The sequence below is a fragment of the Antechinus flavipes genome, chromosome 4 (genome assembly GCF_016432865.1).
Source record: "Antechinus flavipes isolate AdamAnt ecotype Samford, QLD, Australia chromosome 4, AdamAnt_v2, whole genome shotgun sequence".
NCBI lineage: Eukaryota > Metazoa > Chordata > Mammalia > Dasyuromorphia > Dasyuridae > Antechinus > Antechinus flavipes.
Window position 1 is genome coordinate 389055914 of NC_067401.1, and position 20581 is coordinate 389076494.

The window sequence follows — 20581 nt, forward strand, 5'->3', positions numbered from 1 at the left end:
GATGACTTCTCCAGGCTCTTTTACCAAGCCTCCCTCTCCTTTTCCCATTTTTCTTGTAGCTCCCTTGTGAGAGCCTTTTTAATTATTTCTATCATCTGTGCTGAGGAACATATGATCTCCTCCTTTGGGGATTTACCTGGGGACTGTCTGTTTTTAGTCTCCTCAGGGTTTAGAGTCTGCTCTCTATCCGTATAGAAGCTGTCAAGGGTTAAGGTCCTTTTCAATTTTTTGCTCATTTTGTCTAATAATCAAAGACAAACTAGCAAAAAGAAAAAAAGAAAAAACCCCTAAATGGAGTCTGCTTTTTTGGGAGGAGGGGCTGGGTGGTGTTACCGAGCTTCCTCTACAGACTGCGGGGGCAGCAGTGAGGCACTAGCAGGACTGTGTGCGCCTGCGCTCTGAGACTCCAAGAGGGTGCTGAGACACTGTGGGGAAGGGGTGGCCAGGTCTCGAGAGATCCAGCTGTTCGGGGTTGTATACTTCACCCTCGGTGTTAGCTTCTCTGCTGGGCTGCTGGCTTGCTGTCAAGGCAAAGTATCCAATCCTGTAGCAAAGATCCCCCCCACCCCCCTTGCAGAGACGGCTGAGATCACACCCCACCCCCTCTCCAGTCTGCTCAGCTGTGAGCTCCTTCCGGTGCTTGCCTGCCACTGCCTGCCCTCAGCCTGTGCCTGATCTAAGACTGTCCCCACCCTTGAGCAAAAACAGACCTTTCCTGGTGAATCTCAAGGATGGCTTCTCTTGGTAACTATTTGTGGGTTTTTTTTTCAGTCAAGCATTAATTCAGAGTCTTGTAATGAAATGGATTCTGAGAGAAAACGCGGAACTTACACAGCTGTGTGCCTCCTCTCCTCCATCTTGGCCGGAAATCCCGGGTCCACACTTTTAATCTCTAACGCAAATACCCCCCTTCCACCACTGACCCTCATCCTGATTGGCTGAGGATCTTACATTCTAAATGTGGGAACTACCCAAGAAATTGAACTTGACCAATAAGTACATAGTTGCCCATATTTGACCTAAACAGAAAGACATGTCATAGGAGGATAACAAGAGGACTTAAGTATGCCCTTAGGAGGATAGCAGGGAGGAGACACTAAGTATGCCCTTGACTTAATGCTTAAAGTCTTTCAGGCCTACTCAAACTTTGAAATAGATGAAGCCTTACTCGATTTTCACAACTGTCTTGAAAGATCTCACCTTATCTCGTTCATAACCTATACCAAATTGTTTACTATCTTGCTGAGAAAGGAGGGAAGAGAGAAAGGAGAAAGATTTGGAACTCAAAATCAACATAGATGAATGCTGAAAATTATCTTTACATGTAATTGGAAAAAAAAATAAAGTACTATTAGGAGGGGAAAAAACTAGAAGTTGCAAAATAGGTAGAGAGGTATACTGATATGCTGGTAGAAGTAGTATCCTCCCTGGGACAAACAAAGAAACAAAAATTTAATATTTTGTGATTGTTGTGAGGAAATAATCTGTAAGCTGTGCAAGATCATGTAAAGAGAAGAGTGAACATGGACATCATTATAATAGTTAACATGCTACTGATTTCTAAGAAATTGAATGTGGAATTAAAATGAGAATGGTATGTTTTTTTATTTTTATTTTTTTCCGAGGCAATTGGGGTTTAGTGACTTGCCCAGGATCACACAGCCAGTTAGTATTAAGTGTCTGAGATCAAATTTGAAGCCTCCTGACTTCCGGGCTCTATCCACTGCACTACCTACCTGCCCCATCAGTGTCTTTTATTTTATTTTATTATTATTTTTTAAAATAACTTTTTATTGATAGAACCCATGCCAGGGTAATTTTTTTTTTTTACAGCATTATCCCTTGCATTCACTTCTGTTCTGATTTTCCCCTTCCCTCCCTCCACCCCCTCCCCTAGATGGCAAGCAGTCCTTAACATGTTGAATAGGTTACAGTATATCCTAGATACAATATACGTGTGCAGAACCGAACAGTTTTCTTGTTGCACAGGGAGAATTGGATTCAGAAGGTAGAAATAACCTGGGAAGAAAAACAAAAACATCAGTGTCTTTTAGATAGGAATCCTCATACAGATAAAGTATGAATCTTCCAGATTATTTCCCCCCAATATTCCTTCAAAATACAAACTCTGAAATGTTACTTGATTGAAATCCTCTACTTAACAGTAATGATTGAAGGCAGTACTATTGATCCTTAGTTAAAAATTTAAGCAGCATCAAATCTACATAACTGTATTATCTACTGTATTATCTCTCCACTTTGTCCTGTAGAAAAACTCTGCAAAACTTTAACAAATGAATTGTTAAATCTAGTTGAACTGACCCAAAGACCATTGTTTTTCAACTCTTTCATTGGTAGAGAGACTATCTTGTGCTCTCAGTTTTTCTCTACATATTATTTGAACTTGCATCTTCTTTGAGTTCTCTATCTTCAAGTCTGGCTTCCAGTTTCATAAAGGAAGATAGAAGAGGCTAACTTCATGGTTACTGAAGGAAAATACTCTAGGAATACTTAAGAGGAGCTGGCAGTCTCCATTGTGTCCCTATTCCCAGCTTGCTACACTAGAGGCTTCTGGGAACTACTCCTTGGGTGAGATCTAGTACCCTCTCTCTGTTGAACTGAATTGCTTTACTCTCAATGGTGAATTCTTTCACTCTATTGTTTATTATAAATTCTTCTATGTATACTTTCTCTGACTTCTGTTTTGTTAAGATTTGGATAAATGAGTTTTTTGGCTAATTGATATGTGTTTATTTTGGGATGGGTATTTGGTGGGAAGGAAATCAAACTTTGTTTGTTTTTTTTTAATATTTTATTTTATTTTATTTAATATTAACTTTATATTGACAGAATCCATGCCAGGGCAATTTTTTTTACAACATTATCCCTTGCACTCGTTTCTGTTCCGATTTTTCCCCTGCTTCCCTCCACCCCCTGCCCTAGATGGCAAGCAGTCCTCTATATGTTAGATATGTTGCAACTTCTTGCTTCCACTACTGGCAGGTATTAAAATCTTCTTTGGAGAAGGGTGGGGAAAGAAGAGATTAGGGGTGTCTATTCTGCCTTCCTTTGGGCTACACAATGATATATGTCCCTCACTACACATGGAATTTCATATATATAATCAGTCCTTAATCTAGTGACTGTCAAAAAGAGAAAGCATTAAACTCATGCCAGTTTACCATGTTTTAAAAATAGAATTAATGTAAATGTTTAATATTATAGGGCTTCATCAAAGACCAGATGACTACTTGTGGGAGGTGTTGCAGAGAGGATTAGGCAAAAGTATTTGATGTACTTTCCAATTCAGTGAAATCCCATTCTTCTGACTTCTGGTGTTCTTTCCTCTTTATGATATTGACTTCTCATAAAGCACAGTAAAAAGCTCTTTAAATAAATGCTTGTGTCAGAACTTTTCCTTTAACCTCAAGAGCCTGATGTATTTGGGGGGATTTCCCACTTTTCTGACTCTTTTATTCCACTAAGAAAATCTGGGAAATTGTGTTACCAACTCCTCTTGTAAACATGCAACTAAAAAAAAAAAAAAAAAAACCCTCAAAGAAATCTTATTAACAGTTTAAAAAAATACAACAGAGTAGAGTCCATGGAAAATAAGATCATCCTCCAATGAGCAATCATCTCCCCAGAGACCCATACAGAACCTCAGTCACATATTTAGACTCCCAGCAAAGTTTGCCCTCTACATTTCCTTAGTTGGTGACTCATCTTAGCAAAACATGCAGTAAACGATTCAGACACTCAGTATCCTATTCTTCTGTGGACTTTGTTCTGTCAGTTAGAGGGGGAGAGACTAGAGGAGACACACCAGGATTTCCTGATCTTGACAAGACATAATTCATTCTGTTCCAGCGGATACAACATGGGACCTTCACTCTAAAATTACTCTTTCATGCTATATTTCCTCTTGAGCTCCGATCTTATGGAAAATTTCCCAGGGATTAGGAATACTGCTCTTTTCCTACTGGGTTACTTGTACCAGGTTCAAACATATTTGCTCAAAAGTCTGGTGATTTCTTAGCACAGGAATGTCTACTTCTACTTTCCCATACTCCCCTCAGATCCAGGACTTAGACAAGTACCACAATTTCTTCTTTATTGTTTCAAGTATCTGGGATCAATTAATTGGATGCGTTGCCATGTACCACAGCCAGTGTAAGAATAGAGGAATTCATCCCTGCTGGAAGCATAGAAGGCAAAGGGGAATTGTCTTTATTATAATCATGAGAAGTGATTATCTTTACGGTTTAATATCCTAATAGGCTAGCATAATAGAGAACCCACAAAAAGGTATCACTATTATTCCACAGAATTTTAATACTTGATAATATTTGCGTAAAACATCAGTCCAATTACATCTGCAGTGCCCCAAAAGTCAAATGCAACGATTTTAAAGATCGCTGTACTCGCAGGTTAGAAGATTTATGTAAAATAGTAGGGGAATACTGATGGAGACAAGGGCTAAGCAGTAAGATTCACATCCATGGAGAGGCAAGGAACCTTGTATTAGGTGAGAGAGTTGGTTCCACCATTTAAGGGCATCAATATGAGTTGTCAACAAGAGTTAATTAAGTTCTTATTATGTGCCAGCAATAACAATGACCAGATAAAGCCCAATCATCTGAAATAGAACTTTTCCAGGATATTGCCACTTGGGGGCGTGGTAGCGGTGGGGGTGGGGATGGGGATGGATCCGTCATCATCTTGAGCTAGTGCCTGTCCTGCGCTGCGAAAGCCGGACTTTCCCCTGCTTTTTTATTCCTTTTTTTTTTTTTTTTTTTTTGGGGGGGGGGGAGTTGAGACTTAAAAATCCAGCGCGAGGTTACCCCGCATCTACTACTAGACTAGTTCAGGGAACGTCCGAGGCAAGTCCCTTGGCACTGGGACTAGTCACGGTCCAGCTCCCTTCTTCCTCTGTAGGGAGTGAGGCGTACGTGGGAAGCCCTGGAGGAAAGAAGGGGCAATACCAGTGTGGTCAGGAAACGGGAGAGGGAAAGGTCCGCTCTGCGCTCTAGCCTGCCCCCTCGCGCCCAGAAGCCTCTATTCCGGAAGCCCCAGGGGGTGGAGCGGACACTCAGACACATGGGAGCAAACCCAAACAAAGTTTCTTCCGTAAAGGGGCGGGACGAAGCGAAGACACGGCGGCTGACTTGCTCTTCTGACAGCCAATCAGGAGGCTGGGTGCTCATTCAAACCTGGCCCGGCGCGAGGACGCGGCTGGAGGTGGAGGTGAGTGCTGCTGCTGCAGCGGGGAGCTCGGCAGTCCGGGGTTAGGATTGAGGGAGAAGGGACAGCCGGGTGAAAGAGAGAGGCGGGAGGCGAATGGAGGAAAAGAGCTGGGGGTGGGCTGAGGGTGAAGGGACAGAAGCGCAGTCTGTCAAAGCGGGTGGGCGATCTTGCGCGTTGATAATTTACCCATCAGGCCCTGCGGGGATTGGCCCACTAAGGGGAGCGAAATTGGAAGAGAGCCGCGTTCAGATGTGGTTTCTATCTTCCTGCCCCGCGTACTAGGTTTTCCTTTACTCCCCCTAATAATCATACTTGCAGCCATTACCTTATTGAGCTGTCCCAGAAACAGAAAGGTCTAACTTGGAAGTTTGCTCAGTCAGTTCAGAAGGTGATGATAACCCTTGACAAGTCAGTCTCTGCCTCAGTTTCTTCATCTGTAAAAGGGGAGTGATAGCACTTGGTAAAAGGGGCCACTCTGCTTCATTTCTTACCTAGTCTTAAATCCCTAAATAGGCACTGCCTCAGGCAACTAAGCTTAAACCCTAGCTTTAAAAAAGGCCAAAGGTTTCCCACTGCATCTCAGGCTATCTCCAGTTGTCCTGATCTACATTTGGCCACTGACTCAGATGGCTTCAGAGGAAAAAGTGAGGGGGGTGACTTTTCACAGCCCTTTCTCCGATAAATCCACTTAACTTTGCATGTCATGGCACCCCGTCCCTGATGTCATGGTCCTCTTCAAGAAAGAACAAACAGCAACAGAAGATCTACTTGATATGTTGAGGATCTTCCTCTAAATCTTGTGATATTATTTAAGCCTCACTGTCTTTCATAGACTTTGTCTATTTTCCTTTGTTAATACTACCCAACTAGCTCACCTTTTCTAGTTGAACATTCCTCTGATGCTTTTTTATTTTATTTCTTGTGTGCAATTCATCTTTGGTAATGTATTATTCTATACCCATTATGCATATCTCTGTTGCCTTTTATATGGCCTTTAATTTTGATTCTTTGGAACAATACACTTTTTGTTCGAAATTACAATGGAACCCTTGGTTTATCTTTGCAAAATAACTCATCATTTACTGCTCTTACCCAAAAGCAGCAGACTTAAGCAACATATGAAGTCAGAGATGCTAGAGTCTGAAAATGATAATCCATTGTATTCTATAATTTATAGATATATAGCAGCACTGAAAGTATTATAATGTTAAAAGATGGGTTTTCGTTTCAGAGAAAAGCTTAGTGTCATTATAATCACTGCACAACTTCTTTAAAAAAATCTCTCGTTTTCTTCCTCTGTTTAATTTCAGGTTCAGTTAGTTCATTGTCTATCTATACTGCTTATTGAAAGTATGTATATACACGAATGGACTGGTTATCCATCTAATTGTATGTCATCATCTGAACAATAGGTATGCCTCAGACTTTTTTCTTTTTTTTCTTGTGTAGATAGGCTGAAAACTCAAGTGATTATGAATATCATTTAGAAGACTGCAGTGTTCTTGGACTCAATGACATTAGCACAAACAGGAACACATACATAATATGTGTGCATACACACACATATGTATAAACATATCTACAAATGGGAACATTGTAGTACGTCATCATTTATAGGTAATCCTTATTCCCTTTGGACTTTTTACTGAACATTCTTCTTTCTGCTTCCTTTTATTGAAAATTCTTTCTTTGTTTTATGCCTTTATTGATATGATAAAAGAATTTTCAAAAAAAATTTTGTTGTGTCTTTTAAGAAATCTTGTGTGATTTAAATATGCAGGAGAGATGCCTTTTTGAAGAGGATCGTTAAGGTTGTATTTTGTCCGACCAAATCAAGAGTTTGTCCAAAGTGGGATCTTGTATTTGTCAATACTTTCAGTTGTTTGTTTTACAGTAAAGATGTGATTATCTGTAGGATATTATTTGCTGAAGCCCACCTATTCCTTTCTCATTTAAGTAGCACCTTACTAATTAATATGCTTAGTATGATTTCCATAAAGTGTAGGATTCTTAATATACTAAAATGTTTTTTAAGTTTGTCTGAAATTTAATTTTTTTCCTTCTTTGAATCTGACAGATTTTTTTAAAATGTCTTTAAGAAAAGACCAGAAATCATAAACATTCTCAAAGAGTTAAATTCCTCAGCTTGAGTCCTTTTTAAAAGACTATTTGTTATTAACATGTCAATGTATAATACAACTTTTGTACAAAATCGTAATGATGCCATTGGTTTATCTTCACAAAATAACTCATCACTTACTGCCCTTAACCAAAGCAGTAGACTTAAGCAACATATGAAATCAGAGATTCCAGAGTGTGAAAATGATGATTCGTTGTTAAAATCTCTGAATAAAATCAAAGAAGTAAATAGGACCTATGTTATTTCAGCCTGTAAAAAAGTACAAGAAGTATCTCTCACACCTAATTTGGAAGGCAAGTTGGCACTCCAAAGAAGAACTAGAAAAATTCAGGAACAACCTTTGCTTGGTAGTCAGCTACAGGAAGAAACAACAGGAAAACTTACATTGCAGCGTCGGATAACAACAGACTCTTTGGAAAAGTGTAAGACAAATAAAAATGTGCCAGATGGAGTCTACAATGAAAAATCTGATTTGCAACAGAGCAATAAAAATGTAAAGACAGCAAACACTGATAAACTGTCTTTAGGTAAATCTGTTTCATCTGTAGCTGAAGATATAAAACAAAAAAACCCACCTATTGATGAAAAAAACAATGAAAAAATTTCAATTCCCAGGGCACAAAATGGCAACCTTTTACATGATAGGTGTTCTGTTTTTCAAGCAGTTGAGCCCCAAAGTCAGAATGAAGTTAGTAGATTAGAACACTCAGCAGGAATGAAGCCTATGCAGAACTCATCTGATGTAAAGATAATTACAACAGGAAATTTAAGTCATAGAAGTGTTGGAAAGGAAACAACGAAAAATTTAAATAATAAATTTGGAAATATGGAGAAACCCAGAAAGTGGATTATGGAAGAACGCAAATTTACACCAAAAAGTAGTATTCCACAGGGCAGAGTCACAGCTTTGTCAACTCCGAAAAACAGGACATGTCTTCAGATTGTGCAAAAACAAAAGAGTACACCTAGTTCTTTCTTTGAAAATAAAAGGGAAAGATCACAAGAAAATACTTTATTGAGAGAAGAAACTGCAGTTCAGAACACATATAGACAATCAAATCTTTTGAAGATAGAGAATAGTCAAGTGACAGTGGCTGTACGAGTAAGACCTTTCAGCAGCAGGTATGTATGTACTTTTGACATGAAAATCCAAAATGATTGTAACAAATGAGTTTATATTTCATCTACTTTTGACAAGTAAAAATAAAACTTATTTTAAAAGCAATTTAAATTTAACAAAGTACTTCCTTTAAAACAGTTCTTTGGGGTAGAAATGGAATTATTATGGTTCCTATTTTACAGATGTGGGAACTCAGTCATTGAGTGATAGAATGATTTCCCTTGGTTACTCAACTAGTGACTGAGTAATAGACACTGAAATTCAAAGTCCTCCTGGTTCTTAGATCTATTTATGTTTGTCTTGGATACTAAAGTATTTCTGGCAAGCAAAAAGAGCCCTTTTTTTCCCCCCATGTACAGAGCTGTATGAACAAAGCTGTAAAAATGGAAAAGAGTAGGGCATATTTGGGAGATGAGAATAGTCCAATTTGACTACAATGTAGTGTTCATGGAGGAGAGTAGGATCACAAGGTCTTAGTCCTACAGCTGGCAGAAGGGACTTCAGGGCCTTTGGACCCAATTGCTTCATTTTCACCCCTTTTGTAAACAGAGCATTGCTTTAAACAATGGGTGTGATACAAAGTCTATGTAAGACATCCTTTTACTCATGAACCAACTGTATTAGGCGATAATTTGGATAACTGTAACAGACACTATTACTAAGAGGTACAGAAATAAGTGCTTTTTAAAGTCTTTGGCAAAGATGCCTTGCTTAGGAATAGACCAGCAGACCTAAAGTCAGCAAGAACTGAATTCAAGTCTGACTTCAAACCTTTTCCATCTTTGTGACAAGTCACTTAACTGCTGTGTCTAGTTTCCTCAACTGTAAAATGGGCATAACAACACTTATTTTCCAAGATGATTGTAAATGTTAAAAAGAGATCATTTTTGTAAAGTATATAGTGTTTGGCACTTAGGATGCTTGATATAAAAGGCTTGTTTCCTTCCTTCTTTTCTTGTTTCCTCTAGGATTAAATATAAACTCCTTTTAAACTCATTTTAAGGTTCTTCAAGATTTCACAAGGTCTTTCTGCTCTTTTTACACTTTCCTTCAGTCTATGTTCTATATGGATCAACAATACTGGCCTTTCTGCTACTGTGCTTTTATTCTTTATTTCTTGTCTCTGTGTATTGCCTTGACACTTTCCTGTACCAAGAGTGCTATGCTTCCTTACTTCTGCTTCATGTATTTTCTAATTTACAACTTTGCTCAAGTATCATTTTGATCAGATCTTATTCCCCACATATTTCAGGAAGTATTTGCTTCCTCTCCCTGTTTTGTATACATTTTATATTTCTGTGTATTTACATATTGTCTATCATTTCAACACAGGCTTCTTGGGCCAGGACTCTTGTATTTTTGCCTTTGTATCCTTAGCACTTCACTTAGTGCTCAGTATATAGAGAGAGTTAATAAATATTGATTAAAATACATTTTAACAGGATAGTAGAAAAAATTGTTAATAAACAGTAGGGAAGGAATTTAAGGCCTTGGGGTAAATATTGATAAAATTGGAAAAAATACATTATTTAAGTGTTTGTTTTTGATACAGGAGGATGATATGTATTTAAATAGATTATATTTGATAAATTATCCATGAGTTTTTAAGAATGAAATTTACATATATATATATATATATACACACAAATATTTATATTTTAAATGATGGAAGATAACTTTTTTTTCCTTACTGAAAAGAAGGAAGAATTAGACTTAAGGCTGTGATAGGAAAACATTTTCATGTGTTTTCCCCCATATAAAAATCAATTATATTTTCAAAAGTAGAATATCCTATGAAAGATAATCATGTTTAAAATAATTGTAAGGTCTTGATTTTATACTGGACAAAAAAGAAGAAACACATTAATTATTATTTTTTTCCTTTTTAATTTCTTTTTAAAGAGAGAAAACTGATAACGCATCTCAGGTAGTTTTCATGAATGGCCAAGAGACAACCGTACAACATCCCGACATGAAACAGAACTATAATTTTGTTTATGACTTTTCATTCTGGTCTTTTGACAAATGTCATCCTAACTATGCAAGCCAGAGTACAGTATATGAGACATTAGCTGTGCCACTTCTGGAAAGAGCCTTTGAAGGATATAATACTTGTCTCTTTGCTTATGGACAGACTGGCTCTGGAAAATCATACACGTAAGTTTTACTGTATGTGTAATTATCCAGACATTTTTTAAACTTTTAAGTTGCATATTTATTAAACTTTAAATAAATTATAGTAAGGACAAACTTATGGCAGTAATGTCACAGGGTTAGGGCACATTGGGAATGGGGAGTACTTTGTTATCACTTATCTTTTATCTTAATAGAGAATTTTTAACACTTATATTAGAATAAATTCCTATTGCACATTCAGTTTTTCTTCTAGTGGCTTCTGTTTTAAGGATATAGTCAGGATAATATGATATATGATTTTAATTTACCATGACCAAAGAAACTAGAAAATGTTGTTGCTTTTTAAAGTTATAGTTTTTCCTTAATATAATGTTTTCTTTCTAGGATGATGGGATTTGGGGAAGAACTGGGGATAATTCCCAGATTTTGTGAAGATCTCTTTTCTCAAATAGCCAAAAAAGAAACACAAGAGGTATGCCTGGAATATTTGTGTGTTATATGCTTATTCTACAAAGCTTGCCAATTAAAACAAATAGAAGTAGTAAATAAAGTATTATAAGGAGACATGATCATGATAATGCTTTCTTCTCTGTTCTCTTTCTAACTTCTCTGGTATTGGTGATATATATGATGATTAGGATCTGTAGTTACTCTAAGCTACCATGTATGTTCAGTATAGCTAGGGAAAGAAAGAAAGGAAAGAAGGGAACAAGCATTTATATAGGTACCTACTATGTGCCAGGAACTATGTTAAATGCTTTTTTGCAAATATCTCATTTGATTTTCACAACAACCCTATGAAGTAGGTGCTATATTAGCCCTATTTTACAAATGAGTTAACTGAGGCAAATAGAACCTGCCCAGGGTAATTAGCTAGTAAATGTCTGAGGCTAGACTTGAATTTAGGATTTCCTTACTGCAAGTCCACTGAATCACCTACCTGCTTCATGGGAGCTAGAGAGGTGACTAAAGATTATATTCTCTGTCTAATGTAACAAAAAACAAATATTTTTGAGACATCTGTCATTACTTAAACCTATATAAAGTAATATAGATTCCCTTACATGCTCTCTAAGCCCCAAAGGTCTGTTTGCAATTTGAATAAGCTACTGAAAATGATATTGGCACTTATTTTGGTACCTAGATCAATGGTATCAAATTCGAATAGAAATGGATCCCTATGGGTTGCATTTTTGACTAAGAAAACCACAAATTAACATCGATTTTTATTGTTTTAATTTTTTTTGAAACATATTTCTGTTATATTTTGATTAGGCTTGGGCTGCACTCAAGAATTTTGAGATTGAGTTTGACATTTCTGGCTTAGGTGTTTGATCATTCAAATATAAGGTCTTGAGAATCAGAGAAAATAACTTAGTCAATGGCATTATGTATAATTACTCTTTATTTTCAATTTATAGTTATATAATGCACGATCATTTTGTGAGGAGAATCCCATTTTATGGGAAAAGTACAAAAAAAGAAAAAATGTATATTCTCCTAGTCTCTTATACCATAATTACATTAGGTTCTTCCAGATGAATTTCCAAGTCTCTTAGAAGATGTCTGGAAATTTGCATCTCTGCCAGCTGTATTTATCCAGACAGGACTGCTACTGCTAATTGTTTGCTGACTGTCTTCTAGTTTTCTAGGCAAGAGCCATATCCTTAGTGATGGGATTCATACTCAGTTGCCTCAAGCTGTTAATATATATTACCCCATAAATGTGATGGAGCAAAACTCTTTGTTTGCACATATTTGGGGAATTTAGTTTGAAGCAAACAAAGAGTAAATGGCATTTGTATAGACCTTACTCATCAATGATAGCTTTCTTTTCCAGTCAAGTTGTCATTAAGTAGAAGCATAGTTTTGTGTAAGAATCACATATTTCTCATATGTTCTGGTTTCTTAAAACTCAGAAATATTTACTTGAGAACTCCACCTTTCCTTCTGCTGCTTATATGCTTGTTGTTAGTGCCTTTTAATAAAAAACTGTTAGGAAACTTGCTGCTTGGAAATCAAATTTAACTTACCTATTCATCTGTTTCTTGTAGATGGATATATAATAGATATATACACACACATCTCTCTCTTTTCTTCTTTCTCTTACTCTGTTTATGTAGTGTGTGTGGGTATGTGTAGATAATATATCGTACCAGACACCTGAAACATTTGATCAGCTAAGTGGTACAGTGGATAGAGCACAAGGTCTAGAATAAGGAGGATTTTAGTTCAAGTATGGCCTCAGATACTTACTATCTGTGTGACCCTGGACAAGTTACTTTGCCTTGTTTGCCTCAGTTTCCTTATCTAGAAAATGAGCTGGAGAAGGAAGTGGCAAACTACTTCAGTATTGTTGCCAAGGAAAACACAGAGTTCAAACAACAACAATAAGGTGAAACACTTATTAATCACTTAATCATATAACAGACATTGTGTTAGCTCCTGGAGATACAAAGACTATAATGAAAAATCCTGTCTTTAGGAAGCTTACATTCTGTAGGACGAAATAGTATACATATAAATATATACAAAATGAAAACAATGTCATTTGGTAGGGAGACAGTAGCTTTTGGGGTAGAGTATTAAGAAAGGTCTCATGTAGGAGGGGGATTTTGATGGAAACTGAGTTTTAATGGAAATTAGAAATTTTTAGAAGCAGAACAGAGTAGGGCAGTATGTTCTAGTATATTTTGCATGGGGGGAAAGGCTTATTAAATAACAAAAAAATGGAAATAGAGTGTCATGTGTAAAGACAGAAAGGAAGCCCCTTTAATTGGATTTAAGAATAGATAAACAATCCAACTAGTTTTTTTAAAATTATCATATTGTTGTTTTCTTTGTAGGTTCAATATAGACATTGTGCTTTAGTCTTATTTTTTTTATTAATCTAATAACCGAATCCAGTAGTCTTTTCTTAATTTTAGTGCCATAATTGATCTGCAATATTTAACACTTGCCTAGTTTCCTATCTTTTTTTTTTTTTCCTGGTTCTTCTCTTACTACTTTGACCATTTCTAGTATCTTAGGATGCTTTCCAATTTTTTTCCTGACTCAGTGCACATTCTTTTACTTCTAGTCCAGACATTTCACAAGGGTTAGTCTTTGACTCTTTTCACATTATAGAGCCTTACTCAAAAAACTAATATATTATTATAAAAAATAAGTTTTTGTTAATATTTTCTGTTTCTTACATATATTCCCTCTGTCACCCTCCCTCCACCCCAGACATCTCATATGACAAATAATATGTTTTGGAGAAGAAAAAAAGAAAGCCAGTACAGCTGATTGATTCATTTTAAAAATCAAAAAATGTATAATGTGTAAAACCTGTGAACCTCCACCCTCCAGGGAAGAATTTGAGGGTATCTTCTTACATTTTTTCATTTAAGTCCCACCTGATCTTTATAATTTTGTAACATTTACTTTTGATTTTTTGATATTTCATCTTTCTTTCCATTTATAGTGTTATAATTACTATGTAAAAAAAACCCTAATATATTCTCAACATTTTAACCATCATAGCTATGTGGATGACTGACAAATCTATGCTTTTACTTCTGGCCTCCCTCCCAATCCATATTATCATTCATTGATTGGCTATTTCTATTCTACTGGATTATCTTGTCATCACCAGAAGATCCTAAATTTGATATTCCCACCCTCTTTAAAAAAAAAAAAAAATTAATTCCCTGCCCTAATTTCTCTGTTGGTGTTATTTATTCTTCTACATACTCAAGTTTATCTTTTACTCTTGCATTTAAAGAGTTACTAGGCTGGAAGTCTTTCCTTGAAATGTCTTTTAAATGATTTCCTTCTCATTTAGTTCTGTTGTAGCCAACCAAGACCAGGCCTTCACTGTCTCCTGTCTTTAACACTGTAGTTGCTTCCTAACTTATTTTCCTGCCACCAATTTTTTTCTTAAGTTATCTTGTATTTCATGACCAGTTTTATCTTCCCAAAACTCCATTTCATTTGGTGGATAGATATAAGAATATTATCTATTGAAGTTTTAATCACAATTGATCACAAACAGCAGTAGGTACTATCTCCCATTCTTCTCCTCCTGTCTTGCCTTCTAGTTGTTTTTTTTTCTTATGTGTTTGCATAATTAATATTAATTTGTATCCATCTTTGGACATAGGAACTACCCCTTCCAGGAAGCCCTCAAATTCTTTCTTATACATCCTCTTCCCCCCTTTCTTACAGAGTATTTTGTCTTTTCTTCCACCTCTCTCCTTTATCCCAGTTAGTATTTGTTTGAACCAAATTACCTATATTATAATTTAAAGTTCCAGCTTATTTTCAATTAGTCAACACTGCTTAACTGACATGAAAATCTTTTGGATTGTCTTAAGATTTAATTTCTTGGCAAAGATGCATTTTCATTCACTTAACGTGTGCTCTGATTTTATGATGTATTGATCTGACATGCTTCCCACTGACCATTTCCTTTTCACTATCTTATACTCTGCAAATACTAATTCTTTGCATCTAGGAGGAGCAGTTCCTTGTCTAACAAAATTCTGCTTGAAAATGATTGAAATTCCATTGTTATCCATGCTATAAATATAAATATCTATATAATTTTTTTAAAATCAAATACATTTCTTTTCCATTATTTCCCTTCTTTCAGCAAGGCTGATGACTTTCCTATCTCACAAATGTTCATGTTCATTGCTGTTCCTATGATTTCCTTTTTGCTGGTTCTTGGGATTGCCTTTCTTAATTTTTCGCATACCTCTAGGACTCAGGTTTCTTCTCCGTGAGGCTTTCTCAAAACACTATAGCTAGACTACAGTGATCTTTTCCTTCTCTTACTATCCCATGTTCCTTGTTGCCTAAATCTCTTATTTTCTTCCTAAATCATATACTGCCTTGTTTTAACTTAAGTTTTATGTCTATTATCTCCCTTTTGCAGTTGACTTTCCTAGCTTTCCTAGCATCTTATACAATATTCTGCACATTGCTGGTGCTTCTCAAGGAAAAAGGACTGACTACACACCTGTCAGATTGGCTAGAGTGACAGGGAAAGATAATGTGGAATGTTGGAGGGGATGTGGGAAAACAGGGACACTGATACATTGTTGGTGGAATTGTGAACACATCCAGCCATTCTGGAGAGCAATTTGGAACTATGCTCAAAAAGTTATCCAACTGTGCATACCCTTTGATCCAGCAGTGTCTCTACTGGGCTTATACTCCAAAGAGATACTAAAGAAGGGAAAGGGACCTGTATGTGCCAAAATGTTTGTGGCAGCCCTGTTTGTAGTGGCTAGAAGCTGGAAAATGAATGGATGCCCATCAATTAGAGAATGGTTGAGTAAATTGTGGTATATGAATGTTATGGAATGTTATTCTGTAAGAAATGACCAGCAGGATGAATACAGAGAGGACTGGTGAGACTTACATGAACTGATGCTAAATGAAATGAGCAGAACCAGGAGATCATTATATACCTCAACAATGATACTGTTTGAGGATGTATTCTGATGGAAGTGGATCTCTTCGATAAAGAGAGCTAATTCAATTTCAATTGATCAAAGATGGACAGAAGCAGCTACACCCAAAGAAAGAACACTGGGAAATGATATAAACTGCTTGCATTTTTGTTTTTCTTCCCGGATTATTTATACCTTCTGAATTCAATTCTCCCTGTACAACAAGAGAACTGTTTGGTTCTGCACACCTATATTGTATCTATGATATACTGTAACCTATTCAACATGTAAAGGACTGCTTGCCATCTGGGGGAGGGGGTGGAGGGAGGGAGGGGAAAAATAGGAACAGAAGTGAATGCAAGGGATAATGCTGTAAAAAATTATCCTGCTCTGAGTTCTATCAATAAAAAGTTATTTAAAAAAAAAAAAAAAAAAGGAAAAAGGGCTGTATCTTATACTTTGTATTACCCATAGTATTCTGGATACAATAGATGCATTTTAATAACATGCTAGCTCATGCAAGGAATTTAAGGATCTAGCTTTAAAGGTTTATTGCATTTTGCTTTTTCTATTTCTACTAGGTTTCCTATCACCTTGAAATGAGTTTTTTTGAAATCTACAATGAAAAAATTCATGATTTACTTGTGTGTAAAGCTGAAAATGGACAGAAGAAGCAACCTGTAAGATTTCAAAGTTCTATTCTATTCATCTGTTTTAAATTTATGAGATGTGAATACATAGTTTCAGTTTTTGAAGATGCTATACACAAAACAGTGTATATGAGTTAGTTACAGTATTGTTTCTTGAACACATTAAGTAATAATGCTATTGATTAACAAAAAAAAAATCACTTGTTAGATACTTATTTTAATTTTAATTGAGTGCAAGGTTAAAAAAAAAGCCACTGAACTTTCCCCCTTTTATCTAACTAATGTATAATTAAAAAATATTCTTGGCATAGTTTTAAGATGGGACAGTCTTTTAAAAAGACTATTAATCCACTCTTTATCTCATGGATATCATGTAAAATTCTCTTTTAATATAAGTATATATTCTCTCTAGATAAAAATGATATGATTTAAAAGCTGGAAGGGATTATAGAGAATCCTCATTTCACAGCTATGGAAATTGAATTCCAGAGAGGTTAATATATTTGTCCAGTTATTCTGTGGCATAAAAACAAATTGAATGTGTATATATAAATAAATGTGTGTCTGTGCACACATATATAATAGTTTTTCATTAAACATTTAATTTTCTTTTTTCTTTGTCTTTTAATTAATTCATTTTATTGAATTCACATCCATTTCCAAATTCATTTCCATTTATCCCCTAATAAAGAATAAGAAAGAAAAAGAAAAAAATTTAATAAAACTAGCTGATATGTGGACTGCTTCTGACGATGAATGCAAAATCTATACCTATTGTCTCTTTCCTTTTTATCATTTCACTTCTAAACATCATTAATGTGGTTTTTCTTTTCTGTTTTCTTATATTGACAGTAGACTAACTTTAAAATATATCACATTCAAACTATGGAGTGGGGGAACAACATAATATGTAGTAGTATTATAAAGTTACATAAATTCTTTTGTTTCAAAGTTCTTACTAGTTTTTCTGTTCCTGTGCAGAATTCTGTGGTAGCTACTGCTAGAAGTTACATCAAGATACTGTTTTTTGGAAATGCATAAATACTTTTGATTAAAATAAAAATTCTTTTTTATAAGTTTTCTGAATTTCACATGTTCTAAAAACTGCTAGTGTTTGAATAATCTTTCTACTTTGCAAATTGTTAATTTTGAGAATATTTTGCTATTTATTTCTGAGTAAAAAAAAGTTAGGTTTTTTTTTTTGCTCTAAAATTCAGAAGGTAGAAAAATGATGCCTTTAAATTATGTTTTGCATTATTTATATAATTTATATGATGTAACTATATGATAATGCTAATATTAATTTTTACCAGCTCAGAATAAGAGAGCATCCAGTTTCCGGACCCTATGTAGAAGCTCTGTCAGTGTAAGTTTTGAAATGTATTAGGGAAAAATGGGACTGAATATATTTTTATTAGTATTCTAGATGTGTAGATGCAACTTTTTAGAGTAAATGTTATTCCCCTAATTTAATAGATATTTGTTTAATACCTTTGTTGTAAATAGTGTTAAGGTTTGTACTAGAAGAAATGCTTTACAAAAATTAGGTGACAAAACTCTTAGCTCTCATGAAACTTAGTATTTAATATAGGATTAATATAGAAGGAAGAATCAGAGATAATATCAGGATTTCAAACATGGAAGAGTTGGCAGAAATAGTACCAGAGAAATAGGTTTACTTATTTGGAATTTGAAATGTTTATACCAAGGACACTAAATTCTTAAGTTCCTAGCTATTTACCCACATCAAATATTCTGGACCACCATTCCTTTTTCCACCCTCTTCAACCTTATCTTTCTGCTACTTCTGTCTCTTGTAAGCTATATCCATAGAATTTCCCAGCAACAACAGTCGTATCTTTTTATCTTTTTGTATCTTCCAGAGTCCCTAGCATAGAGATTCCTACAGTTAGCTCTCGTTATAACCAATTTTCTTAGCTTTCCTATATTCCTTTTCTAACCTACCATTCCTTTTTCTAAGGAACTTGTGTCAGTGCTGCCAGGAGAGGTGGGAAAAAAGCATCTGAGCTAAAATAGATGATCCTTGACCCTATAGCCTTTTGTACTGTGCTTCTTTAAGAAGGGGAGCAAAATTACCTTTTAAGAGATTGGAACAATTAACAAACCCAGAATTGTTCTGAAACCAGATAAGCTTATGTGTAGAATTTTAACTTTATATTTAGGGAGTTGGGTATTATATTAAATGAATAGTCATTTTCTTTAAGATTGAGTTACTATTTTATTTCCTGTCAAGTACAAATGATGTGTTCCTACCAAATAGGAAATGACATCAAATAAAGACTCTGAATTATTTCAGTAATGTGTTTAAAGATAGCCACAATTTATTTGAAACCTTATTTGTGTTTTATGAAAATAAAAATTAGAATTATTTTTAGTGAGATCTGTTTTTCCTTCTTGTCTTTAAAAAAATAGGAATGTTGTGAGTTCTTATTCTGATGTCCAGGTAAGATATAATGTCTGTTTTACTTTAAAAAAAAAACCTCTCCTATTTGCAAAGATGATTATTGCTTGTAAAATTGTTACTTCTTAACTACTAATGACACATACAAAAGGTCAATTTTTGTGTGTGTGAATTGTCTTTGTTTTGTAGCTAGAAATATGTTATTTCTCTTATAGAAAAATATATCTTTTATATCAAACCAGGAGAATAGAATTTTTTTAAAAAAAGATAGAGTATTATTATTATCCAATTGAGATTTATTTGAGAGAAAAAAAGGAAGATTAAAAACTGATAAAAATATATCAATTCTGTTAATAATTCTTTGTTAATAAAGCTTTTAAAACCTTTAAAGCTTATAATATACTTTTCACAACAACTCCCTGAGAAAGATAGTACAAGTACTATTTCCATGAAAGAAGAAGAAACAGGCTCTGAAAGATTATGAAACTGACCTGTGGTCACATATCTGGGAAGTAAGGTATTCAAATCTAGATCTCCTAATTCTAAAAATTATAGCTTCTCCATTATGCCACGAGACTGACTTTACCTTTAGTCTGTTATTTTGCTCTCCTTTTTCCTTTTTAAATTTAATTTAATTTTAATTTTTAAATTAGGGTTGGCTTGAATTGGGAAATAAGCAAAGAGCAACTGCTGCTACTGGTATGAATGATAAAAGTTCCCGGTCACATTCGGTTTTTACTTTGGTGATGACCCAAACAAAGGTACTTTTTGATGATTGGTTTGCATATATTTCAGAGGTGAAATGGAAGCTTGAGTTTTTCTGCTATATGATACAGTGAATAACATAAAGAAGGCATTTAGTAGTATATGACCAAGAGGATCATTCTGTCACTATAGCTAATAATTTGTAATGCTTTTTAAAGCAATAAATTCATTCTTTGATGTTTGTTTTTTCTTTCATTTAGATAGCCCAATTCTATAAGCTCTATATATTTTATAATGTTGTTATATGAATGTAGAGCGTGAATGCTTTATTATGTGATAAAATTGCCACATCACAAAAATTGGGAGTGATATATAATTTCAAAAATAAAGCAATTTTCTATGATTATTTTCCTTTTGAAGATTTTAGCCTAAACATAACTTATTCTGATTTTTGAGCATTGATTTTTCACTATCTTTTTTACTACAGACAGAATTTGTGGAAGATGAAGAACATGATCACAGGATCATCAGTCGCATAAATCTAATTGATTTGGCAGGCAGTGAACGTTGTTCAGCAACACGGACTAGTGGGGAACGGCTGAAGGTGAGTGTTTTCCACTTTACATTTTGATGAAACTTATATTAAAGAATGTTACATCTGGAAAAGACCACAAAATTTTCAAATGGCAGTCATCTTAATTTTCAGTTTAAAAGAATATA

The 20581-nt window shown here is 35.0% G+C and overlaps 1 protein-coding gene across 1 annotated transcript in view; it reads left to right on the forward strand.

Annotated features, from left to right (window-relative positions):
• Positions 1–7339: 7339 nt before the first annotated feature.
• Positions 7340–20581, forward strand: part of KIF14 (kinesin family member 14) — a 57918-nt gene continuing 44676 nt past the window's right edge. Inside the window, exons 1-8 of the mRNA XM_051998694.1 lie at positions 7340–8509; positions 10410–10664; positions 11028–11115; positions 16666–16764; positions 18048–18100; positions 19168–19198; positions 19810–19917; positions 20349–20465. Of these exons, the coding sequence (XP_051854654.1) occupies positions 7428–8509; positions 10410–10664; positions 11028–11115; positions 16666–16764; positions 18048–18100; positions 19168–19198; positions 19810–19917; positions 20349–20465 (1833 nt within the window). The 5' untranslated portion in view covers positions 7340–7427. The remainder of the gene's footprint in view (positions 8510–10409; positions 10665–11027; positions 11116–16665; positions 16765–18047; positions 18101–19167; positions 19199–19809; positions 19918–20348; positions 20466–20581) is intronic.